This window comes from Oncorhynchus tshawytscha, linkage group LG31, assembly GCF_018296145.1.
Source record: "Oncorhynchus tshawytscha isolate Ot180627B linkage group LG31, Otsh_v2.0, whole genome shotgun sequence".
NCBI classification, from domain to species: domain Eukaryota; kingdom Metazoa; phylum Chordata; class Actinopteri; order Salmoniformes; family Salmonidae; genus Oncorhynchus; species Oncorhynchus tshawytscha.
In genome coordinates, this window is record NC_056459.1 from 8,635,265 (window position 1) to 8,662,626 (window position 27,362).

Sequence of the window (27,362 nt, forward strand, 5' to 3'; positions counted from 1 at the left end):
TTTAATGTGAATAAACCATTTATTAATGCATTTTCAAATCATTAAGCATATCTTCATGTAGATTACTGATAAAGACACCAACAAACTAGCAGGCTAATTGTTCATATACAGTGCCTCCGGGAAAGTATTCAGACCCCTTGACTTTTTCCACATTTTGTTAGGTTACAGCCTTATTCTAAAATGTATTAAATGTAAAAAATTCCAAATTGGAAGTCAATAATTGGAAGTTAAATATCATAAGAGAACCACTAGGTGGCAGTGTAGTATATTGTTGCTGTATTGATGCTGTGACTACAGCTTTTCATTAGTGAAGTCTTATTCAGCGTCATCCAAACTAACATTTTGGAGGTATATGTACATAGAAAGCACTCTTTTCCCAAAACAACTGGTTGAAAATATGTGGTTAGATGAGGCAGGTCACTGGAAATAAAGTACAATGTAAATAAACAATGCACACTTATTTCAAGTCATTGTATTACCTTTGAACACATCCATATTAGTAGCCTATCAGGTAAAGGCTACATTTACACTGCAAAAATCTCAAGCAATCGTATGCTAATCCTATGACTATAACAAATTAACCTTGTTACTTAGTTGATTTAGAATTGTATTGATCTGATGTTACATCTCTTCATTTTCTGATCATACTGAGTATGATTAAGGCAAACCTATTTACTTATCTATCAAACATTGTCTGCCTTGATTACAACACTTCCTTAAGCAGCAGACCATAAGGACGGATGGAGTTCTCCACAATAGCTCTCTCTTGAACAGGAGATGATCCCTCAGGCACATAAACCAGCCAGTAACTCTCTCTCCGACACTGTTGCCTTTTCTGGGGGTTGATCCTATTCTGTAGCACCACCTTGTAGGTTTTGTTATCTACTTTGGACGTAAACCTCTTGGAGAACTTCTCAGCTACGTTAATGTCCGGTGTTGAGTACACTCCTCTTCCGACAGTAGCACCATCTCCATCTCCATCATTCCTGATGATGCCCTGGGATCCGTCCATAGCAGGTCCGTGGTAGGACACTGGCCAGGCCTCGTCTCCGGTCCCCAACCATCCATCTCCATCCCTGTATTTGTTCAACACCTTCAGGGCAATCCGGTTCCAGCCACAGGGTCGGACGTACTGCTCCTTTCCCCGAGTAAACACTGCTTCACCATCCTTAACATTTGTAAAGTCGTAGTCATACCGAGAATCAAGGAACTCATTCACGTTCACAGAAACAGTGGTTTGTGGAATGGATGCAGCGGATGGGGCATCAGGTAAAGCTAAGGCACCTTTTAAAGACAATGTCCCCAAACTTGGGTACTCCAACTCTAGAAGGCCCTCTTGTACGTAGAACTCCTTTAGTGCGACCACATTGACAAAGTCCTGTGGGGTTAGTGAAAGTGTTCCCGCGGTGGCTGATTCCACGTTGCAACCTGAGACAGCAGACAGAGCCTCCAAGATGAGATTTACGTTTGGCATGGTGAGAGTTAGAAATCTCGAAAACATTTACGGTAAGAAGACTTCACAGAGAGCAGAAAAATCCTTCCTGTGTGTGATCCGACACAAAGGCGTCTGTTCTTGTAATTTCACCTATACATAGACTGTGCTGTGAAATGTAATTCTTACTTTCACTTTCTGTTGCAGTGACTGGATAAACAAGATGGTGTACGGTAAAAGTACACTGATTGTACATAACATTAGGAACACCTTCCTAATAATGACTTGCATCCCCTTTTGCCCTCAGAACAGCCTCAATTCTTTGAGACGTGGAATCTACAAGGTGTCGGTAGCCTTCCACTGGGATGCTGGCCCATGTTGACCCCAATGCTTCCCACAGTAGCTTTCACCTGGTCAGTCTATGTTGAACAAATCTTGATCATCCCCATTATTGTTATGGTTGAATGGAAGCAGCAAAAAAAGAAGGGAATGTAAACGCATAAGACGTGTAAATAGTTTACTTAAAGGGACATTACAAAATAAAAGTTTCTCTTTTGCAAATCTGCAGTTGTTACATAAATGTTTTTGACTTTAAGTAATTACATATACCCATTGATTCTTGAACAATATAACTTAGAAAAACTTCATGAGCTTAGTTGAACTGTCTTACCCGATCAAAACCCCAATTATAACCCCAATCATAATCTTGTTTTTATATTCTCAAAACATTGTAGTCAATATCCGCGCTTATTCACCCAAGATCATTACAACATGATTAAAGCTATCCTTTTGATCTCATGGATGGTCAGTCCTTGCATCAATAGCGCTGTCTATGAATTTGAGAGTGGTTCTATTTCTTCAGCCCCATTGGTCAGCTATTTACAAAAACAATGGCGGGATAACCCATTTGTTATTGTTTGAACTGCAGATTACCTCTATGAATTGTTTCCTCTTTCAGGTACAACAACATATTTGTGTCTCAAGGTAAAAGTCCATCTGTTAGTCATAATCGTTAGGACTAAAACTTGTCTAACTGTAAATCTATGCCTGAGAGGTTTGGTCTGCACGATGCCAGTATGAAGCACACTGGTAAGGCCCGCCCCATTGCTTAGGGAGTGCCAGGATTGGCCAAGGGAGATGTTATCTATGCAACAGTGGCCAAATTTGTTCATTCAGGCGTATGGTGCATCTGCTGACATTGTTCTTTAAATATCCGTTCTTGATGGAACTAAGATTGTATTGTGATTTGTGCATGTATGAGTGTTTCTGTAAATGTTGAAAAAGGTCATGTAATAATTGTTTTTTTTGTCCAAAGAATCTCAATATAATTGTTTTAAGCCAACAGGATATAGAATTAGTTGGATAAAAGAATAGTATCTTGAAAGACTCAAATACATTTATTATAGGATTAAAGAGCAACCTTTGCAAAATGTACTCGTACTGTAATACAAAGAGGTAAAAAACGAACTGTTTTGTAAAGGAGTCAATCAGTCAAATCAATGTGTTATTCTCTCCAAACCCTGGAATGCTGGTCTAGCAGTGACCACAGTGGAATAGATGACGTGATGCTGGTCTCCCTGTACCTTCAATCTTTCCCTCCAGTTCTGCCGACCCAGAGATGCATACTGAACCTCAGTGTCTTCCACATGAGAAGGGCTCTGAGACACACACGGAGACATACAAATATTTAAATTAACATTTTAGCAAAGTTTTAAATGAGTTATATTCATTTGTACTCACTTCTTCCCCATCACTTTGTGTGATATCAGACCCTATAACACAAAATATTTTAAAAATTACTTGTTTTCAATGATAGCAATACTTGTTGGGAGAATGCACACATTTTACACAAACCCTATTAGATGGACCTTTCTGTCAGTAAACAATTAGACAGTGTTCTTTACCTAGATTTGACAAGCACCTAGTCTGGAGTTCAGTTCCTTCCTGCTTGTGTCCTGTCACTATAGGGAATACAGTAATTATGTCACATTTGTAAAAAAAATAATAATAATAATAATTTATTACAAACAATATAATTTAGAGGATTTTTAAAAACCTGTACTGCATTTCTTTCTTCTTTCTCTCAGTCTTCCTTTCAGCAAATTGCACAGCAGACCAGCCAGAAGCACCATGAGGCATAGTCCAATGACAGCTATTATCGTCACAACTAATAGACAAAAACATGAAACACTATTTGATTTGTGAAAATGTCACCTGATAACAGGATGAAAGCCCAGTTCATGCCCTCTGAAGTGAGCACACAGCATGGAGGGTCGCTAACAGTAAACACAAAGTTGGGTGGGTGGCATATTACAACACATAAATGTTCAGGGCCTTCGAAAAGTATTCAGATCCCTTGACTTTTTTCCACATTTTGTTAACGTTACAGCCTTATTCTAAAATGGATTTTTTTTTAAAATCTGCAGCAATCTACACACAATACCCCATAATAACAAAGTGAAAACAGGTGTTGAAATGTTTGCTAATTTATTTTTTAAAAACGAAACAGAAATACATTATTTACATAAGTATTCGGATCCTTTGCTAAGAGACTTGAAATTCAGCTCAGGTGCGTCCTGTTTCCATTGATCATCCTTGAGATGTTTCTACAACTTTATTGGAGTCCACCTGTGGAAAATCCAATTGATTCGACACGATTTGGAAAGGCCCCCACCTGTCTATATAAGGTCCCACAGTTGACAGTGCATGTCAGAACAAAAACCACGCCATGAGGTCGAAGGAATTGTCCATAGAGGGGCCTCCCGAGTGGTGCAGCGATCTAAGGCACTGCATCGCAGTGCTAGAGGTGTCACTACGGACTCGGGTTCGATCCCAGGCTGTATTGCAACCGTCTGTGATCGGGAGTCCCATAGAGCGGAGCACAATTGGCCCAGCGTCATCCGGGTTAGGGGAATGTTTGGCTGGGGGGGCTTTACTTGGCTCATCGCGCTCTAGCGACTCCTTGTAGTGGGCGCCTGCAGGCTGACCTCAGTCGTCAGTTGAACAGTGTTTCTTCCCGACACATTGGTGCGGCTGGGTTAAGCGAGCGGGTGTTAAGAAGCACGGTTTGATGGCTTCCCCCTCATGTTTCAGAGGACACATGACTCGACCGTTGCCTCCCGAGGTTGTGTCTGAACTTTCGTTGGACAACCTACCTTTTACAGGGCGAGTCTCCTTGTTCTCTCTCCCAACAACATCTGAAAATAGGTGAAGAATAGTATTCATGGCATTTACTTTTACAGCTCACAGTTAAAACCCTGGACTTTGGTGTAATTTTCATACTTTCAAGAACTGCAAAGTGTTGCTTTGTGTTACCTGTTTGCATAAGAACAGTGGTACTCTGGATGTTGAAATGATCTGGGTTTGCAAAAAAACAAAAGTTATGCATGACATTTTAAGTTAAGGGAATGGCATTGTAGTGGCCTCTGAAGCTTCCCCAAAGCTTTCTCTTACTGGTTTTCCCAGCAAGTGTTCAAGAGGATTTTTGAGCCTGATCTTTTTATTAAATGCTTTATGATACTGTCAAAGGAAAATACATGGACAGTTAAATAGATACAGTGTAGCTATAAGGGAAAAACAGGAGAAAAAAATGCTACTTGGAAAGCTCTACCTGTCAACACCGTTACTTTGGCTGCCTTTTCTCCATTACACAGGTACTCTCCAGAGTCCCCTGGCTGCAGATTGAGGATCTGCAGGGAACCATCTTCATCACAGGAGAACCTTTTCTGGGGGTCCTTTCTCTCCTTTTTCATGGTCCCATTCTTGAACAGAGTCAAGATGGGTTCTCGTTTCGCATGACTATCTTTCCTGAAGAACCACCTCCGCTTGCCTTTGCTAGATACTATACAGGGAAGCAATAGGGCTCGTCCAGCAGAAACCGCAAAGTTTTTGCCTGTGAGAAGATATTTATTGTATTAAATATTGGTAACAAGATGTGAAAATGTCTTTGACACTGATAGTAATATGCTCATTAGATGAACAAAATAGACTATGTTTCTGATCCCACTTAACAAAGCAATGTTCAACCTCGATATAGAATCGAAGATACCAATTGTGACCCATTTTAAATACCTGGGCATTGATGTTTCAATTAAAAATGTTTATAAGAACTACAAAGTCACAACTGCAATTACAGCAGATCTCGACAGATGGTTTAATCTAACATTAACTTTATCAGGTCGAATTTTGATAGTCAAAATGAATGTCTTGCCTAGACTCAATTTATTGTTAGCACACTTTGTTAGTACTGAGATAAGATTCAAAATCCAGTCTTACATTTTATATGGAAAAAGAAACGGCCCAGAAATCAAATATATACACTCCAGAAACCCAATGTTTTTGGGGGTCTAGCTTTACCCAACTTAAAGTTATATGCTTTGATGAATGATGAAGGGTTATTATCCTTTCATGACCTAAAAAATATGTATAATTTAACTGATTCGTCATTTATTTGTATTTTACATTCTTTGCCGTTAAGAACCACTATGCGCACTTATGGAGCCTTTCCATCCACTCACTGAGTTTGTATGTAACCAGAACGAACACAAGTGGAGGTTTTGTATTCAATCTATATATAAAAAACTACTAGAAGTCCTCCATAAACCAATGGGAATAGTTACGATATGGAATACAGACCTTAAAGACTACAAACAAAATACAGATTGGAAAAGAGTCTGGAACAATATCTGTTAAAACGGCCAGTTTCAGTCGGCTGATTCTAGCCATCCCTTCTGGATAGTTCCGGTCGGCAGCTTAGACTCCCATTCAGAGAACGCCCACTTTTGTTAGTGTTTTATTGGTCAAGGTCATGCCAAATACCTAAGTTGTATGGACTTTTGTGTAAATGTACCATGTGTTCAGCTTGTTTGTTGGCTCACGCTAGCACTACCGTTAGCATATTGTATTGGAATGCATAATAATTTTAGCATGATTGCTAGCGATTAGCCGTTTTTAGCATTCTTGATTTTTGGTGCTAGGCTATTTTCAATTATATATATATCACTCATTCATGCTCATTGTATTTATATTATGTATACATTTCAACATTACTGTAATGTTTGAACACATTTGCCTGAGTTTCAAGTGTACAAGTCCAATAGGTTGTTTAGTCTATTGCCAAGTGACTAGGCCTTATGTCTGCTGTAGTGTATAGCCCTTGCTGTTATATAATTACCTGTGCTAGCTTATACAGCCATGTCATATTATAGCAGTGCTATAGCCTAAGTTCTTTCTCTGCTTTCCTTTCAGAACCATAGTTTTATGTCAGTTCTCACTGGACATGATTCTCAGTTATCTGAACCATGAGTGGTCAGATGTGTGATTTTTATTCAACCTGTATGGCCTTAAACCAGCACCTAAGGTTTCTTATTACATTCATGGTCCTTCGATTCTCTACAAACCTACCCCTATTTTTCATTATCCCATGTCCTGCCAAAATTTGAATCATCAACTGATACACTACAAATTCATTCACAGATTTCATTTGACTCTGCGGAAACGCTGCCAATTTAAACTTGCTCCTATTCCAAATGGTCTGTTGTGTTCTCCAATAAATATTGGAACCTACATGCACATGATTTGGGACTACCCCAGTGTGAAGACCTTTTGGTGGTCACAGTTGATGCGAGCAGGCCTTTCTAATCGACCTGGCCCGGGTATCCTGGAAGGATATTGACCTCATCCCATCAGTACAGGATGCCTGGTTGTTCTTTAAAAGTAATTTCCTCACCATCTTAAATAAGCATGCACCTTTCAAAAAATGTAGAACTAGGAACAGAACAAGGGAAAAAGGCTTGCTTTTTCCCTTGGTTCAATCCAGACCTAACTGCCCTCGACCAGCACAAAAACATCCTGTGGTGTACTTCACCAGCATCGAATAGTCCCCACGATATGCAACTTTTCAGGGAAGTCAGGAGCCAATACACACAGTCAGTTAGGAAAGCAAAGGCTAGCTTTTTCAAACAGAAATTTGCATCATGTAGCTCTAAAGCCAAAAAGTTCTGGGACACTGTAAAGTCCATGGAGAATAAGAGCACCTCCTCCCAGCTGCCCACTGCACTGAGGCTAGGAAACACTGTCACCACCGATAAATCCATGATAATCGAGAATTTCAATAAGCATTTCTTTACAACTGGCCATGCTTTCCTCCTGGCTACCCCAACCCCGGTCAAACACTCCGCACCCCCCGCGGCTACTTGCGCAAGCCTCCCCAGCTTCTCCTTCACCCAAATCCAGATAGCAAATGTTCTGAAAGAGCTGCAAAACCTAGACTCGTACAAATCAGCTGGGCTAGACAATCTGGACCCTCTCTTTCAAAAATGATCCGCCGCCATTGTTGCAACGGCTATTACTAGTCTGTTAAACCTCTCTTTCGTATCGTCTGAGATTCCTAAAGATTGGAAAGCTGCGCAGTCATCCCCCTCTTCAAAGGGGGTGACACTAGACCCAAACTGTTACACACCTATATCCATCCTGCTCTGTCTTTCTAAAGTCTTTGAAAGCCACGGAAACAAACAGATCACTGACCATTTCGAATCCCACCGTACCTTCTCCGCTGTGCAATCTGGTTTCCGAGCTGGTCATGGGTGCACCTCAGCCATGCTCAAGGTACTAAACGATATCATAACCGCCATCGATAAAAGACAGTACTGTGCAGCCGTCTTCATCGACCTGGCCAAGGCTTTCGACTCTGTCAATCACCATATTATTATCGGCAGACTCAGTAGCCTCGGTTTTTCTAATGACTGCCTCCCGTCTTCATCAACCTAGCCAAGGCTTTCGACAATCACGTATTCTTATCTGCAGACAACACAGCCTAGGTTTCTCAAATGACTGCCTCGCCTGGTTCACCAACTACTTCTCAGATAGAGTTCAGTGTGTCAAATCGGAGGGCCTGTTGTCCAGACATCTGGCAGTCTCTATGGGGGTACCACAGGGTTCAATTCTCGGGCTGACTCTTTTCTCTGTATATATCAATGATGTCGCTCTTGCTGCGGGTGATTCCTTGATCCACCTCTATGCAGACGACACCATTCTGTATACATCTGGCCCTTCTTTGGACACTGTGTTAACTAACCTCCAAACGAGCTTCAATGCCATACAACTCTCCTTCCGTGGCCTCCAACTGCTCTTAAATGCAAGTAAAACTAAATGCATGCTCTTCAACCGATCGCTGCCCGCACCTGCCCGCCTGACTAGCATCACTACTCTGGACGGTTCTGACTTAGAATATGTGGACAACAACTACAAATACCTAGGTGTCTGGCTAGACTGTAAACTCTCCTTCCAGACTCATATCAAGCATCTCCAATCCAAAATTAAATCTAGAATTGGCTTCCTATTTCGCAAACAAAGCCTCTTTCACTCACGCTGCCAAACATACCCTCATAAAACTGACTATCCTACCGATCCTCGACTTCGGCGATGTCATTTACAAAATAGCCTCTAACACTCTATTCAGCAAACTGGATGCAGTCTATCACAGTGCCATCCGTTTTGTCACCAAAGCCCCATATACCACCCACCACTGAGACCTGTATGCTCTCGTTGGCTGGCCCTCGCTACATATTCGTCGCCAGACCCACTGGCTCCAGGTCATCTATAAGTCTTTGCTAGGTAAAGCTCCGCCTTATCTCAGCTCACTGGTCACCATAACAACACCGACCCGTAGCACGCGCTCCAGCAGGTATATCTCACTGGTCATCCCCAAAGCCAACACCTCCTTTGGCTGCCTTTCCTTATAGTTCTCTGCTGCCAATGACTGGAAGGAATTGCAAAAATCGCTGAAGTTGGAGACTTATATCTCCCTCACTAACTTTAAGCATCAGCTATCTGAGCAGCTTACAGATCGCTGCAGCTGTACACAGCCCATCTGTAAATAGCCCAACTACCTACCTCATCCCAATATTGTTTTTATTTACTTTTTTTGCTCTTTTGCACACCAGTATTTCTACTTGCACATCATCATCTGCACATCTATCACTCCAGTGTTAATTTGCTCAATTGTAATTACTTCGCTACTATGGCCTATTTATTGCCTTACAGCCTTACTCCATTTGCACAAACTGTATATAGATTTTTCTATTGTGTTGTTGACTGTACTTTTGTTTATCCCTGTGTTGTTGTTTTTTGTCTCACTGCTTTGCTTTATCTTGGCCAGGTTGCAGTTGTAAATGAGAACTTGTTCTCAACTGGCCTACCTGGTTAAATGAAGGTGAAATAAAAATTTAAAAAATGAAATGTTGCTATTCCCTATCTCCCCAAACTATTATTTTCGAACGATGAATCTTCACTGACTCGAGTCACAGTACCCCAGAAACGAGTGTTTGTCTGGACTGACTGCGGCCAAAATAATATTAGTGACCAGATGGAAGCCTCCACATAAGCTCAGCATAACTCAATGGGTACAAAACTTCCTTGATGTTCTTTCACAAGAGCTCCTCACAGCTCGTATGAACAGCGACAAGGAAACAACCTTAGATACAGTACATTCAATAGAGCAGTTGATAAGGTCAAAAGCTTATTGTGAGTTAATGTAATGCAATCATGTTTGAATTTATCCATTGTATTTTGAATATCTGTATAGAATATTGATGTATGCAGGCTGATTCTATTCATGTGTGCCTTGGTCCCACAAACAACTTTACAAACATAAGATGAGTTACCCATGATGTTTTGTTTTATGCATAGATACAGTGTGGCCACATCATGAGCCCGTAAGGGGAGGGAGGTGGGAGGGAGGGAGGGGGAATAGGAATGGGTCGCACCTACTAAGAAGGGGGAGGGAGAGGGGAGATGGGACTGACAGGACAAATAATGCTTATTTTATTTGCTTTCGACTGCTTTTAATTTCTTTATATATATATATATATATATATACACTTTGTGAATATTAATTCCTGTCTGTGATCTGAACCCCTCGCAAAAAAAAATGTATACAAATAAATAATACAAGTTGGTCACAAAAATAAGTGTGTTTCAGCTAATTTTCTTAAAAATAGATGACTTATTTTCTTCTATCACTCCAATGACAGAGCAGTTTCACTGGCGGTTGACCACTTGAAATGGATCATTGGTTGAACCATTCTTCATCGGCCAGTCAGTGGTACATTTTCAGCTCACATCATCAAAGACAGCAACCAATATATTTATAGAATTTTTTTTATTTGTTATTCTAGAGTGGTGGTCAGACAAGTGTTACATTTCACACTGTACCTGTCACTCATACCTTTCAGTACCTCCACGTCTGCCACTAGCTGGTCGTTGCAGTGGTAGTCCCCAGAGTCGGATGGCTCCAGCTCTTTAATAACCAGAGATCCATCAGGCTGGAGGTCATATTTCTGTTGGTTCGTGTAAGTAACCGACTGGCCTTGTTTGGTGACTATGATCCTGTTGACCTGGTGCCGCCACTCTAAGTCAACAGTGCCACTGCAGGCCAGGTACAGGCGATGCTCCTCAGGCACTGAGACTCTTCTCACTGAGTGAAGAAATAACAAATGTGAAGTAGGTTTACACTAACTAGAATAAACTGGACAAACTGATATTGTGGGAAATATAGACATACACTTCTGAGCATGTCTGCTTTGTGTCACAGCTAATTTAATCCAAGAAAACATGTGGGGTAGTGTGTTGGATCAGGGGTGTTTTCTGAGAGCCTGACTTGTCCCAAGCCTATGGAATCATCTGAGTGCAGTCTACTTCTACAGTGGCTGTATGTAGAAGAATATAACTGTTTGTCTACCATTGCATGCAAGGCTGTGTGTCACTCATATCTTCCTGAGTCCATTTCTTCCTGCTTCCTGTGTGATCCACTATTCCTCTTTATCTAATGGGAACATGGCATATCCTTAGAGTGGGAATAAAATTAGCCCACTTTAAGGAAGCTAACGTGTGGGTGGTTTTCAAGGCAAAACCATTAAAACAAACACTAGTATTAATGGTGTTATTGTTTGAAAAATGTTACTGTCAAGGTGTTGACAAAATGGATTGAATTTCAAATGGATTAAATTGAGATTGTTGTCCCTTGCCTAGACACAAAACCCCATAATGTCAAAGTGGAATCGTGTTTTTCGAAAATGTTAAAAACAAATTAAAAATTAAAAGCTGAAATGTCTTGAGTCAATAAGTATTCAACCCCTTTGTTATGGCAAGTTCAGGAGTAAAGATTTTCTTAACAAGTCCCATAATAAGTTGCATGGACTCACTCTGTGTGCAATAATAGTATTTAACATGATTTTTGAATGACTACCTCATCTCTGTACCCCACACATACAATTATCTGTAAGGTCCCTCAGCCGAGCAGTGCATTTCAAACACAGATTCAACCACAAAGACCAGGGAGGTTTTCCAATACCTCACATAGAAGGGCATCTATGATTGGGTGACTGGAGTCGTTGACGGGGTTGTAGTGGAGCGGGTTGAAAGTTTCGAGCTCCATGGTGTCCACATCACCAACAAACTATCATGGTCCAAACACACCAAGACAGTCGTGAAGCAGGCACGACAACACCTTTTCCCCCTCAGGAGACTGAAAAGATTTGGCATGGGTCCCCAGATCCTCAAAAAGTTCTACAGCTGCACCATCGAGGGCATCCTGACCGGCTGCATCACCGCCTGGTATGGCAACTGCTCGGCATCCGACCAAAAGGCGCTACAGAGGGTAGTGCGTACGGCCCTGTCATCCAGGACCTATATGCTAGGCAGTGTCAGAGGAAAGCCCAAAAAACTGTCAAAGACTCCAGTCACCCAAGTCAAAGACTGTTCTCTCTGCTACCACAAGGCAAGCGGTACCGGAGCACCAAGTCTAGGTCCAAAAGGCTCCTTAACAGGTTCTACCCCCAAGCCATAAGACTGCTGAACAATTACTCAAATGGCCACCCAGACTATTTACATTGACCCCCCTTGTTTTTACACTGCTGCTACTCGCTGGTTATTATCTATGCATAGTCACTTTACCCCTACCTTCATGTACAAATTACCTCGACTAACCTGTACCCCCGCACATTGACTGTGTACTGGTATCCCCTGTATATTGCCATGTTATTCTTATTTTATTGTGTTATTTTTTACTTTATTTAGTAAATATTTTCTTAACTCTATTTCTTGAACTGTATTGTTGGTTAAGGGCTTGTAAGTAAGCATTTCACAGTAAGGTCTACAACTGTTGTATTCGGCACGTGAAGAATAACATTTGATTTGACCTATTGGTAGATAAAAGAATATCCCTTTGATGATTATTAATTACACTTTGGATGGTGTATCAATAAACCCAGTCACTACAAAGATACAGGTGTCCTTCCTATCTCAGTTGCCGAAGAGGAAGGAAACCGTTTAGGGATTTCCCCATTAGCCAATGGTGACTTTAAAACAGTTACAGAGTTTAATGGCTGTGTTAGGAGAAAACTGAGGATGGAAACACCTCCCTCTGCAACTGGATCCTGGACTTCCTGACGGGCTGCCCCCAGGTGGTAAGGGTAGGTAACAACACATACGCCACGCTGATCCTCAACACAGGGGCCCCTCAGGGGTGCGTGCTCAGTCCCGTCCTGTACTCCCTGTTCACTCATGACTGCATGACCAGGCTAACTGCACACCATCATTAAGTTTGCAGATGACACAACAGTGTCAACAACAGCCTGATCACCGACAACGACGAGACAGCTTATAGGGAGGAAGTCAGAGACCTGGCCGTGTGGTGCCAGGACAACAACCTCTCCCTCAACGTGATCAAGACAAAGGAGATGGTTGTGGACTACAGGAAAAAGAGGACTGAGCACGCCCCCATTCTCATCGACAGGGCTGTAGTGGAGCGGGTCGAGAGTTTCAAGTTCCTTGGTGTCCACATCACCAAAAAATGAACATGGTCCAAGCACATCAAGACAGTCGTGAAGAGGGCACGACAACACCTATTCCCCCTCAGGAGACTGAAAAGATTTGGCATGGGTCCTCAGATCCTCAAAACGTTCTACAGCTGCACCATCGAGAGCAAGCTGACTGGTTGCATCACTGCCTGGTATGGAAAATGCTTGGCCTCTGACCGCAAGGCACAACGTACGGCTCAGTACATCACTGTGTCCAAGCTTCCTGCCATCCAGGACCTCTATAACAGGCGGTGTCAGAGAAAGGCCCTAAAAATTGTCAAAAAGCCACCCTAGACATAGACTGTTCTCTCTGCTACCGCATGGTAAGCTGTACCGGAGCGCCAGGTCTAGGTCCAAAAGGCTTCTAAACATCTTCTACCCCCAAGCCATAAGGCTCCTGAACATCTAATCAAATGGCTACCCAGACTATTTGCATTGTCCCCCCTCCTTTTACACCGCTGCTACGCTCTGTTGTTATCATCTATGCATAGTCACTTTAATAACTCTACTTACATGTACATATTACCTCGACTAACCGGTGCCACTGCACATTGACTCTGTACCGGTATCCCCCTGTATATAGTCTCGCTATTGTTATTTTACTGCTACTCTTTAATTACTTGTTACTTTTATTTCTTATTCTTATTTTTTTTAACTGCATTGTTGGTTAGGGGCTTGAAAGTAAGCATTTCACTGTAAGGTCTACACCTGTTGTATTCGGCGCATTTGACTAATTCAGTTTTATTTTATTTTATTTCCTCTGTTCTAGACATTATTATGAGCTGTCCTCCCCTCCACTGAATTCAATACAACGCATTACTGAGTACCACTCTCCATATTTTCAAGGATAGTGGTGGCTGCATCCTGTTATGGGTATGCCTGTAAGGATAAAAAAGAACCGGAATGGAGATAAGCACAGGCAAAATCCTACAGGAAAACCTGGTTCAGTCTGCTTTCCACTAGACATTGGGAGATTAATTCACCTTTCGGCAGGACAATAACCTAAAACACAAGGCTAAAGCTACACTGGAGTTGCTTACCAAAAAGACACTCAAGTGGCCAGGTTTTGACTTAAATCTACTTGATAATATATGGCAAGACCTGAAAATGGTTGTCTTGCAATGATCAACAACCAATTTGACAGAGCTTGAAGAATTTTAAAAATAGTAATGGGCAAATGTTGCACAATCCAGGTGTGGAAAGCTCTTAGGGACTTGCCCAGAAAGACAGAGCTGTGATCGCTGCCAAAGGTGCTTCTACAAAGTATTGACTCGGGGGTGTAAATATTTATGTAAGTGAGATATTTCTGTATATCACTTTCTATACATTTCCATAAAAAAAGTTTTCACTTTGTCATTAGTGGGTATTGTGTGTAGACGGGTGAGAAAAATACAATTGAATCAATTTGTTATTCAGGTGGTAGCACAACAAATATGGAATTAGTCAAGTGTATGAATACTTTCTGAAGGCACTGTACATGAAGTAGAATCTCAAATCAATATAGGAAATAAAGTTAAATAGAAATTGCTCATAATTATTCTAATACACTATGTTTCCCAGTGTATACTCCCTCTTTTTATGTTTTGTTCATTTAGTCTTGGATAGAAAGAAAGTATGGTCGGTGTAGTACTCAATCAATGCAAAGAACAAAGAACTAAATGTTCACTGTACCTGTACCTGTAACTGTTGCACTAGAGGTGAGTGGAATCATTAGAAAAAACAACAAAGGCTTGAAATAGCTCCACATCTTTCACCAACACTCGTAACACTGCAGAGTTCATCTGTATACGTGATAGTAACCCCTCCTTCCCTTTTCCTCTGTTCCCTGTTTAAACCAGACCAAGACCCGTGAGTCTGTGGTGATGACTAAGACATTGACATTATGGTGACTAATGGGCAGCATCATACCATAGACTCAACATTATGATAATATTTGATAGTGGATATCCAAAATGTTTCATTATGCTTCAATGAGAGGACATTGACACGTCTTTTCACATAAACCTGTTATATACTGTGTGTCTTATTGCATTTCATGCTAATTTAAAAATGCCTTCTTTTTGTTGATTGATTGGTAAATAAGAAGCCACTCACAATAGGGCTGAGCCTATCATGAAGTTGAGACAGTGTTTAATTACATCCTCGTGAGTACAGATTTGAACCAGGTGCATTGACCCTTTTTGCACTAACTTTTTTTAGTCATCGCATACGCTGCTTCAACTGTCACTTTATTCATAGTTGTACATTCATTGTCAACTTTTACATAACTACCTCAATTACTTCGTACTCCTGCATATCGACTCCGTACTGGTACCCCTGTATATAGCCACGTGATCATTACTCATTGTGTATCTATTATTACTTGTATTATAAATGTTCTATTATCTCTCTATTTTCTCTCGCTCTGCATTGTTGGGAAGGGCCCATAAAGTAAGCGTTTCACTGTTAGTCTACACCTAGCATTTGATGAATACAATTAGATTTTGATTTGATACTTAATTAAAGTGATAAACAATTTAATTTATTTCAGGGAGGCTATCTAGCTGTTGTAGCTAGATTTTCATTTATTTTCATACATCACCTGAGCAAAGAAAATGTTCCTTATTCTTTGACAGTTGATTGTTTTTATCACCAGTCCATTTGATAGGAATGCCTAATTACATGTCTAGTATTTGATATTTTTAATGTCTCTCAAAATTCTGATGCGTGAGTGGGCGGAATCACCTTTAAACATCTGATTTCTGACCACCCACAACTGTTTACGCTTAGTAAATAGTAATACTATTACTGGACAGGTCGATTGAAAAATCTATCTAACAAATCGTTGCTCTGATTGGATCCTGCATTGAAAATGGGACGGGCTTTTGCCGGAAATGTCGTTTCCGTGTCTGGATGTAATCATATGCGAGATGGTGCTGTGGACCGAATGGATATTATGAAATAAAATAAATACAAAATCTAATGTTTCGATGGACCCAATCGCAAATTGAGCATCATTCACTGTAAAATCGATTTTGCGGATTTATCTTTTTTGTTTGATATAATTTATCAGTGATTACACCCCCCCCCCCCAACAAACGCATTTGGCTGTGTGGCTATGACTACGGATTTACTATCTGATTTGGATAGTCGTTTCTTCGCTGATAACCTTCTGACAAGCGAAGATTGGGGTAAGGTACATAAATGGTAACGTTACTGTAATGTATGTTTACCACATAGGCAGCATGGATGCGTTAGCTAGCTACGTATCTAAAATGATCTGCTACTGTGGCTAGCTAACACGACTTTCAGCTGATCACGAACGCGTGAAATTGATTATGCATATTCCCTTTACTCACCCTACCCTTAACAGGTTGACAAAGGGAACAAATTGCGAAAAAATCCAAATATGAAAGTTGGTGGTAGAATGATACGCAGTTGGGGGGTGGTTTGGTTTCTTTCGTGGCTGTGTCAACGACTAGCTAACGTTATACTTGTACACTGGACAGCCAGCCGGACATGTGAAGGCACAGATGAGATGGGGCTTTAGCTAGTTTAGTATTAGTGCGAGAAAAGCTAGCGCTCTTGCACTCTGCTTGCGCTCTTGCGCTCTCCATAAGATACAGTCTAGATATCAGGTCCAAATACCTGAATTACAACTGTATGCAATATGTGAAACAACCATAGGGCTTAGCCTACCCAAAGACTGAAAACATAGCTAGCTTTATGGGACATCTGGTGGTCTGGAATATCTGAGCATCTGTCTTTTTCTTAAATAAGTAGCATTTGCATCTTTCTTGTTTTCATTGTAAGGCACTGTATTTGAGATAACTTCCCCTTTTACTGACTCCCTGGTCATTGCTTTTGTATGCTCAAGTTTGCAGACTTAAGTCTTTGGTTGTCTCATGCAATCAGTCAACTGTGAGCACTTTAACTTCCTGTGATTGCTGAACCTGATTGAACTTTTACATTTACTCTTTATGATAGACAGAATTTAAACAGGCCTGTAGTATGAATCAAAACCAGTTCTGGAAAACGTTTTATAGTTGTAAAGGATAGCCTACTTAGTATTCTTTCAGCGTTCTTTCAAGACAAAAAACACCCCACAATAATGTAGGCTTGAACTACAATTTAATTTCATAAATTGGCCCTCTAGTTAATGGGGTTTACTATTATCGTGAGAAGCTAAGACTTTTGCTATCCCTTTGCTAATTGAAATTCAACAGTAATGGGGAACAATTCTCAGCACAGAGTAGGTGGGTATCTGATCCCTCTGCTATTAAAGCTGGGTCACCTCAGGGCTGAAATCCTGATTTATTTTAAGCCAGCTTCCCCTCCACTGCTTAGATTTCCCCCTCTTTGTAAAGCCAGAAGACCCAAACTGGACTCCCGTGACTGAAACCTGTTTTTCCTTTAAAATGGGTGTATAAAAGCATCAAACCTGGAGCTTATTTTAGGTGTTGTGTTTATGATCACAACCACCATTTACTAGTAGATCCCTCTTCTTGTTTTAGCTCAAAGGTCAGAGTCATGTGTTTCAAGCCCGTGTCAAACCAAATAAGGCACTGGGAACCGTGGCGGACGAGAGGTCGCTGTGGGACAGTGTGAAGGCTTTACGAACGCTATAGCAACTGACACTCAAGACTTGAGCGTGTCGGACTTGAGCGTGTCGGTAAATTATTGTGTTCCTACAGTACTAACTAATTGGTCTGTCGGTCTGTCCAAGATGCCTGTCTGTACCAGTGCGAGAGCATGGAGGAGGGAGAGGACGGGGAGTACACGAGACGACCGAAATATGAAACATTGGTAAGGATAAAGAGAGTTTCTGCTCACAGACCCTGGCTCTATTTTCTGGCCACTGTACTGCACATGTTGTTTCACCACATTGAAGTTAATCCAAACCTATGACCGACGCTAATCGCTCTTTCAATGATTTAGAACTCATTCCCCGTGTACTCAACATGGGGCCGATTCCAATCTACATCCCTACAATCAACCATTGGAAATGTCTTGTTTGTTAGTAATATGAGGTAACCACCACTGTTACCTCCATATCTGCTTTAACAATATGGTCCACATATGAGATTCAACAACACAGGTAATTCAGAGGTTCAAATCTCCCATGGACTTGATTTGTGATTAAGTCTGTTACACAAGTGTATCTCAAATTAAGATTTGGACCACATAAGACTAGGCCTATCTGATGCAAGCATCTCAGTCCATTCAGGGTTGCCAGGCCGTCATTGTAAATAAGAATTTGTTCTAAATTGACCTGCCTGGTAAAATAAAGTTGAAATAAAATAGTGTGCAATAGTGCGACAATCTGCTCATTCTTGCTCTATGAGAGCAGTATCAGTATATATCAGCCAGGCAGTGTTAAACACTAACTAGCAGTGGTGATAGTTCAGTGTGTGATGCCAACGTTAAATAAGGTAACTTGAGTGAGCCTGAGATAGGCCGGTCCATAATGGGTCTGATTGCCTGTTGGGGAAACCGGTTGCGTGCCCCCTGTCAACCTACTGACTAATCCAGACAATGGCCTAATTCTGTGCTTCGCTTCCTCGCAGTTTGACAACGATCTCGTGCTGACTCTTGATCCTGACAATCCCACGTCGCCATGGAGACACCTGGATGACAACCTTCTCACAGGTGCAGAGATGAATAAAAATAGGTTTTCCTTTTCAAAGTATTAGTTGTGGTAGTAGACATGTTATTACTGTTATAGAAGGCTCACAAAGCAAAATAATAAGATGAATGATATGGGCCTGAGGATTTCTCCATGTTATTTTAAAGATCAAACATGTACTAGGCTAAAGCAGGAGTTATGTACAGTAGACTTTTGAGCCGTTTGACCTCAAACTATAAGTGGAAATGTAATTATGTGAACATCAATACTTCCCTAATGCACTACCACTTCAATTAATCAATAAGGTGTCATTGTAGCTCAGCGTCAGTTGTAGTGTACTTGCATAACCTTGCTCCCTCCCTCCCCGCTGTCTCTCTGCCTTTCTCTCACTCTTAAGGGGACAGTCCCGTATTGAAAGATAAAATGACGATAACGCAGCCTTTGCCAGTGGACATGTGTAAGTTCCTCTTTGGCTATTGCTTACGTGCGTGTGTCTTTTTATCCTGGAATGTGAAATATTCACTGTGTCTTTTTGAATCATTTGTGTGTGCTGTTCCAGTGTTCCGGGTGAAGGCGGAGCCTCCCTCCCCTGCCTCCTCGCTGGCCTCAGACTGCTCCCTGACGTCACTCCCAGACTCACAGGTCAGTCCAGACAGAGATCAACTTCCACATCACACAAACTAAAGGCACCTTATGCAACATTGATGCATGACTGTGTCTCAGAGTCTCTGAACTAGTTAGCCTAGTTAGAATATGTCAAAGCTAACCAATGTGCAACAAAGGTGTGAAGCCTTTAAAAAAAAACTGTTTAATGTCTTCCACATCTCTCTCTTTCTACCATTCAGATCACAGTGAAAGGGGAGAACCCGCCCACACCTCCTTATATGTTTGGAGATGTGCTGTCGCCACCACTTGGCACATGTGAAGTCACGGTGGCCTCCGCGCCACAGGCCCAACCACAGTCCCATTTGCTCCCACAGCCACAGCAACACCAGACAGCAGCCAACAATGGCATTGACGCACTTGCCACAGGTGTGTGTTGCTACAGTGATGTCAGCTATACTGTAGGTGTACGTGCTGCACAGGAAAGACTTCATCCACAAGAGAGCAGACTTCGTATTTCATGTACTTTTGATGCAAATGTACTTAGACATTTATAGTGCGTGGGAGGGGTTTTAACTCTCACGCGTTCATGCTCTCTGTCACATTGTTTTCTCTGTCGCTCATACACACCCTCCCTCCAGTCCACCCCACTGCGGCCACCATCAAAGCCAGTACCATCCTGAGCAGTAAGCCCCCCATCCAGCCCAGGCCTGTGTGTTTATCGGCTCTCCCCATCCCCCAGTCTCCCAGTCCAGTCAAGGCCCTCGTACTGCACAGCCTGCCTAGCATGGACCAGAGCAGGCCAGGTGAGTCCTGGGACCAGACTGATCATTTTTCACACATTACCTTTTTCCAGGCTTACCGTTTGGTGAATACACAAGGTTAATTAAAGGGGATCATTGAATATATATTTTTTATTTAGAGTTACTCTCTCTGTCTGTCCTTGTGTGTGTGTACATGCTCAAATCGACACAATGCCTGTCAATGTATATTCCTGCAACGGTTGTTGATTAGAAATCTATTTATAGGGGCCTCTCGAGTGCGCAGCGGTCTGAGAGGTGTCACTAAAGACCCGGGTTCGATCCTGGGCTGTATCACAACCAGCCGTGTTCGGGAGTCCCATAGGGCAGCGCACAATTGGCCCAGCGCTGTCCGGGTTAGGGGAATGTTTGGCCGGGGGTTGTTTATTTGACTCATCGTGCTCTAGCGACTCCTTGTGGCGGGCTGGGCGCCTGCAGGGTGACCTCGGTCGTCAGGTGAACGGTGTTTGCTTCCAGGTTAAGCGGGTTGGTGTTAAGAAGTTTGACCCGTTTGGCGGGTCATGTTTCGGAGGACGCATGACTCGACCTTCGCCTCCCGAGTCCGTTGGGGAGGAAAAGGGGGTAAAAAGAAGAGAGAAAAACTATTTATATATCAGTCTTTTTTCTTCTTTTTTTTACTACCCGGATTCTGGATTTTAGTGTGTCTGTCTGGTAAGATAATTTATTATGTAATGGCATGGTTATGTAATAGCTAAGTGATGTCCCATTCCTTTCCTCCCTTAGTGGTGCTTTCCCAGTCTGTCTGTCTGGGGTCCACTCCAGCCATCATCAAAATGGAGCCTGTCTCTCCCACCATGCTTCACGGCCATAGCCCCACAGCCCCATTCCCCAGCAAACCCGTAGTCCAAGCGTCCTCTCTGCCAGGGAGCAATGGCATTGATGTGAGTGTCTGTCAGTCACATGTCAGTCAGTCAGTGAGAAGGATTGAGTCTCTTTCACTCTCTTCTTCAGCTGTTGTATTACCTCAGTCTTCACTGTCAAATCATACGCTGTGCAATCAGCTGCTGTTAACAACTTCTGCCATAATTCACTTTCATGCGTTCTCCCCTCCGGCCGTGTCACAGATGAAGGTGATGAAGAGGCAGCAGAGGATGATCAAGAACCGGGAGTCGGCGTGCCAGTCACGCAAGAAGAAGAAGGAGTACCTGCAGAACCTGGAGGGCCAGCTGAGGGAGGCGCAGCAGGAGAACGAGCGCCTCCGCAGGGAGAACCAGGCCCTGAGGGAGAGGCTTGTCGGGAAAGAGGTACGGGGTGGGAGGGAAGATATGCAGGGCTCTACAGTGCGAGCATTACATTTCCAAATAAAAAAATAGTCAGAAGTCAAGTATGAGCACGTGCTAGTTGCAATTTATTGTAGAAAAATGCTGCAGTAGCTGTTTTCAGAGTGTTACTGCTGTTTTGTTTCAAAGCTGCTAATCAAACAAAGAAATACAAATCCTATATCCCACCTCACGCAGCAACACTGCCTGGCAGGAGAGCTGTGCGCTCTGAATGAAGTGCTGATTCATTTGTGGAGGCGCTGTGTATAGAAGTTGGTCTAAATGACTCTAAAGTCTACAAACTGAGACTTTGTCTTTGTGTTTCTTGGCTATGTACATTTTGTTCACAAGCTAGGTAGTTTTTCAACTTTAGTTTGAGTCTGTTGCTTCAACTGATAGCGAAGAGATGCGCTGGTCAGATCTCAAATCTCACACACAGACTTACGTGACACCATAGGCGCATCTGAAAATGGTCTCTTCTAATATTTTGATTAAAATGAAATTAAATGGAGTAATACACCACATTACTTTTTACTAATGCATTGTTTTAGAAACATTACAAATCATGGTCATCTATTCTGTTTTTATTTGACCATTTTTTGCTGTAATTATGGAGGGAAAATATTTAGCCCGGTAAAAAAAATCAGTGTTTTTTTTTCTTCCCATCTACCTGCCACAGTGGCTGATGGACCAAAAAGTTCATTTTAGGCCTTTAACCAAATATATTGTATTTCCAGCTGTTTGAAGCTGGTGTACAATCATGGCCAAAAGTTTTGAGAGTGACACAAATATTAATTTCCACAAAGTTTTCTGCTTCAGTGTCTTTAGATATTTTTGTCAGATGTTACAATGGAATACTGAATCATAATTATACGCATTTCATAAGTGTCAAAGGCTTATTGACAATTACATGAAGTTGATGCAGAGTCAATATTTGCAGTGTTGACCCTTCTTTTTCAAGACCTCTGCAATCCGCCCTGGCATGCTGTCAATTCAGTTCTGGGCCACATCCTGACTGTTGGCAGCTCATTCTTGCATAATCAATGCTTGGAATTTGTCCGAATTTGTGGGTTTTTGTTTGTCCACCCTCCTCTTGAGGATTGACCACAAGTTCTCAATGGGATTAAGGTCTGGGGAGTTTCCTGGCCATGGACCCAAAATATCAATGTCAATATCACTTAGTTATCACTTTTGCCTTGTGTCAAGGTGCTCCATCATGCTAGAAAAGGCATTGTTCATCACCAAACTGTTCCTGGATGGTTGGGAGAAGTTGCTCTCGGAGGATGTGTTGGTACCATTCTTTATTCATGGCTGTGTTCTTAGGCAAAATTGTGAGTGAGCCCACTCCCTTGGCTGAGAAGCAACCCCACACATGAATGATCTCAGGATGCTTTACTGTTGGTATGACACAGGACTGATGGTAGCACTCATCTTGTCTTCTCCGGACAAGCTGTTTTCCGGATGCCACAATCAATCGGAAAGGGGATTCATAAGAGAAAATGACTTTACCCCAGTCCTCAGCAGTCCAATCCCTGTACCTTTTGCAGAATATCAGTCTGTCCCTGATGTTTTTCCTGGAGAGAAGTGGCTTCTTTGCTGCACTTCTTGACACCAGGCCATCCTCCAAAAGTCTTCACCTCACTGTGCGTGCAGATGCACTCACACCTGCCTGCTGCCATTCCTGAGCAAGCTCTGTACTGGTGGTACCCCAATCCCGTAGCTGAATCAACTTTAAGAGACGGTCCTGGTGCTTGCTGGACTTTCTTGGGCGCCCTGAAGCCTTCTTCACTACAATCGAACCGCTCTCCTTGAAGTTCTTGATGATCCGATAAATGGTTGATTTAGGTGCAATCTTACTGGCAGCCATATCCTTGCCTGTGAAGCTCTTTTTTTGTGCAAAGCAATGATGATGGTACATGTTGCCTTGCAGGTATACATGGTTGACAGAGGAAGAACAATGATTCCAATCACCACCCTCCTTTTGAAGCTTCCAGTCTGTTATTCGAACTCAATCAGCATGACAGAGTGATCTCCAGCCCTGTCCTCGTCAACACTCACACCTATGTGAGAGAATCACTGACATGATGTCAGCTGGTCCTTTTGTGGCAGGACTGAAATGCAGTGGAAACATTTTGGGGGGATTCTGTTCATTTGCATGGCAAAGAGGGAATTTGCAATTAATTGTAATTCATCTGATCACTCTTCATAACATTCTGGAGTATATGCAAATTCCCATCATACAAACTGAGGCAGAACACTTTGGGAAAATTAATATTTCTTAGACTTGCTTTCTATATGAATGACAGATCTAGAACTCACATTTCTATGTGAATTTGGTCGGGGTCGACCAAAAAGTGACATAATCGCGGCTTTAAGCAAATGTGTTCGGCGATTACATTACTGGGCCAGAGATGGATTTCCCTAATGGACTGGATGGACTGCATTGCTTTCAATTCATCTTTCTAAATGAAAGTTTTAAGAATGTGGTTAAGATTTGTCTGTTTAAGCAATGACTAGATACATTCAAAGATGTGATTGAGGATACGTGTTTGTACAGTGTACACTGTGCTTTAACTCTCCTCTCTCTATGTTCCAGGGCAGTGAGTCTGGTAACAATAAGAGGGCCGTCTGCGTCATGGCAGTGCTACTGTTCATGACTTTCAGTTTCGGCCCTGTCAGGTAAAATTCACTGTTCATAGTCACTGCCATTCAATTAAGTGTTAACAATTGGCAAATTGGCCAAAACAAATCCTTTGTTTTAAAGAGTCATGTGCGTAACTCCATGATTTAATGTTTGATTTTGACAAAATGTTTTCCTCCAGTATCACAGACAGGAAGCTGGAGACGGGACTACAGGAAGATGTGGTGACTCACGCAGGAAGACGTCTCCTGGAGTTTGAGACGGCTCAGGAAAACAGTAGAGTGGAGGAAAGGATGGATCCTGAGGAGGAGGAGGAGGGAGGAGAGGATGGGTGGAAGGGAGAAGAAGTGGAGAGGGAATCCACCGATTCATACCAGTTTAGGTGGGTAATAAAGTCCAATTCATAGTTCATTCTGCATATCCATGATGGTGAGCCTGTTCATTATGACCTTTTCACAGCCATCTGCGACTGCTGCCCATGTGGGTCGTACAGCCAATCATGCATCTACCAAAGGTTTTAATTGATGAGGCTTTGCAAACATGGCCAAGTAGAACGCCCTTAGAGAACAAGACAGTGTTTGAGCTGAGCAGAATATTTTCATGCAGTCTAATAATCTAGAATGCAATCATACTGGTCTGATCTTGGAAGTAAGTAACAGACTGTCATAAAATGAACGATGTCCACATACTACTTGCCTGTTAAGTGTTTACTTCATGTTTACGGCCCTTTAAGGACTTGTGCCCTTGAACACACTAGTTTTCCATAGAATAGTAGTGATATGCTGATTTAGGCTTTCAGAAGGATGTTGAATCTGTTCGAAGTTGCTGTTTCAATCTGCATTACGTGTTTGGCTGTTTTCAGGAACCTGAGTGACGTGTTCAGTGACGTGAAGGATTTGGTCCTGCAGGACATCGACCGCTATTTCACCTCCAATGACTGCAGGCAGTTCAACCGTTCCGAGTCCCTCAGGTCAGCGGTGCTGCTATGGTCGCAACTCAGGAGTCTCTCTTTTTCTCTTTCTCTCTCTTTCTCTCCCACCCACCACATTTATGCAAATATGATATTGCTACTCTATTTACAGTGCACCTGTGTTCTCGTATATCTGTGTTGAAAGGGGGGCGGGGTATAATATCCTCATAGATCCCACTGTATGTGTTATTAGTACATTATCTGTGCACTCATCTTGACTGTAGCTGACTGTTTCACGTCCTCTTTCAGGCTGGCGGATGAGCTGAGAGGATGGGTTAACAGGCACCAGATCGACAGGAAGCAGTCTGGAGGGAAGCCAAAGATGGTGAAAAAAGCTAAAATAGCGCAGGTGTGGTTTCATTTACTTTCTTAGTATTTCTGTATCAGATCATATTTTCTTATTTTTTCAAGTTCACATGCGCAGATGAGTACTCATGATACCCTCTGGTGTGTTGAACGACCTAGCTGTTCGAGTTGGTGTTCATTGGTATTGTTTGGGTGCACACATTCATCATCGTTGTTTCCCTTCCCTTTTCTACAGAAAGCACTGCTAAGGAAGACAAACTTCTCCAGATATCTTCCCATACAGACCCATCGTTCCATCGAGAGGTAACCGTCGTAGACCACATTTCCCAGTAGTCAACAATGGGTGTTCATGCTTCAATTTCTAAGTGATTCGTTGACTTATGCATGCTCACTTGTACCATACTAAACCAAGTGTGGCATTTGCATCAACTGAGGAAAAACACTGCTGGAATGAGTCCGACCATTTAAATGATTATTATTTTTAAATGAATGCTATTTGTCTTGGCCTACCTTCCCTTCTGTCTCTCACAGTCAGATACAAGTGTTCCCTGCCGGTCCCAAGATCAGCTACAGTGACTTCATGGACGCCATTGACCGGCGTGAGGACACCTTCTACGTGGTCTCCTTCAGACGGGTAAGACGGAACAGCGACGCCAAACCTCTAGGGAAGTGAAACCGAGTGTGAATAAAAACGGACGGTGGGTGTCATTCGAAAAATGCAAAACAAACATGTCCTGACATTTCTGAACATACTTTCTGTTTGTAGGATCACCTGCTGTTGCCTGCCATCAGCCACAACAAGACCACACGGCCCAAAATGTCCCTGGTGATGCCGGCTATGTCTGTCAACGGTGACTTTGTTTTTCTTGATATCTAGTTGGAACTATCAGCGGTTTAGAATGATGCATAATTATAGCCCTAATACACTGCCCCAAACACTTTTTTTGTTATTTAGCTAGACAAATAAAGGCTATCTATTGTACACTCTCCTCTCCCCATATCCCTGTCAGTGTCTCTCTTTTTTTACATTGCACTCTTTCTTTCTTTCTCTCGCCCTCCCACAGAGAGTTTATATAACAAATCCCATGAGATGATGATGCAGGTGGATTGTGAGGTCATGGACACCCGGATCATCCCCATCAAAGCCTCCGATGTTCCCCCGTCCCTCCGCGACCCCCCTTCGGCTCCCCCCGCCCACCATCACCACAGCAACCACACCTCCCTCCGAGGCCGCCACCATCCCCACACCGGCGGAGCGGAGTCTCCACGGCAACCCTTACCCGTCAGAAGACGGGAGGCTGAGTATTACATCAGCCAGGGGGGCCAGGTTTGAGGTTATTGAAGGTGAACAATCGAGAGGGGGATTGGAGGAGAAAGGAGAGGTAGCGGAAAACGGGACCGAGAGGGTAATGGGAGATCGAATAGGTGAAGTTAGATGGGGATGCGGACTTAATCAGGGAGAGTTGAAAGGTTGTAGGAGGCAAATCTGTTATGGAATTACGGAGGCCATCTGTACTAATTGAAACGGATGTTTAACAATGACCTTGCGGTGCCCCGATGTTGAAACGTTGTCTCAGCAACTCAAAGCAAATGTGTTTATTATACTGAAGACTCAATATACTAATAGACCAATGAGTAATAGCCACTTTGCAAACCTGCTCTGTTTTTATATTGAAGAAGTCAAATAATATTGAAGGGGGAAAAAATCTGAAAACAAAGCAAACCTAAAAGGCTATGCCATCACCCACGTTATTTAACCTCATCCCACTTGACACCCTCTTTTATTTATATATATTTTTTACATTCTAGGATTCAAGTTTACCAATGGCTCCTAACTAAATCATTTCTTAATATATACTTTTTTTTT

At 42.3% G+C, this 27,362-nt stretch overlaps 2 protein-coding genes across 3 annotated transcripts; one reads left to right on the forward strand and one right to left on the reverse strand.

Moving 5' to 3' along the window:
- On the reverse strand, positions 1 to 26,735 carry LOC121841543. The gene is made up of 10 exons (XM_042310602.1): positions 26,694 to 26,735; positions 26,006 to 26,156; positions 10,659 to 10,907; positions 5,043 to 5,324; positions 4,748 to 4,789; positions 4,588 to 4,629; positions 3,489 to 3,599; positions 3,337 to 3,393; positions 3,173 to 3,204; positions 1 to 3,090 (listed from the first exon to the last, which is right to left on the reverse strand). Exons 1-10 carry the CDS (start codon positions 26,733 to 26,735, stop codon positions 2,929 to 2,931), a joined length of 1,170 nt encoding a protein of 389 aa, XP_042166536.1. The 3' UTR covers positions 1 to 2,928.
- Positions 16,158 to 27,362, forward strand: LOC112233318 (cyclic AMP-dependent transcription factor ATF-6 beta). Of its 2 annotated transcripts, none has more exons than XM_024400867.2 (17): positions 16,158 to 16,460; positions 17,996 to 18,075; positions 18,837 to 18,918; positions 19,293 to 19,352; positions 19,455 to 19,537; positions 19,741 to 19,927; positions 20,140 to 20,304; positions 21,043 to 21,200; positions 21,384 to 21,563; positions 24,175 to 24,257; positions 24,401 to 24,601; positions 25,082 to 25,189; positions 25,439 to 25,538; positions 25,731 to 25,798; positions 26,027 to 26,129; positions 26,262 to 26,346; positions 26,560 to 27,362. In XM_024400867.2, exons 1-17 carry the CDS (start codon positions 16,388 to 16,390, stop codon positions 26,826 to 26,828), a joined length of 2,085 nt encoding a protein of 694 aa, XP_024256635.1. In that variant the 5' UTR covers positions 16,158 to 16,387; the 3' UTR covers positions 26,829 to 27,362. The 2 variants fall into 2 exon arrangements, with proteins under 2 accessions (XP_024256635.1, XP_024256636.1); XM_024400868.2 differs by having other exon boundaries at positions 16,396 to 16,465.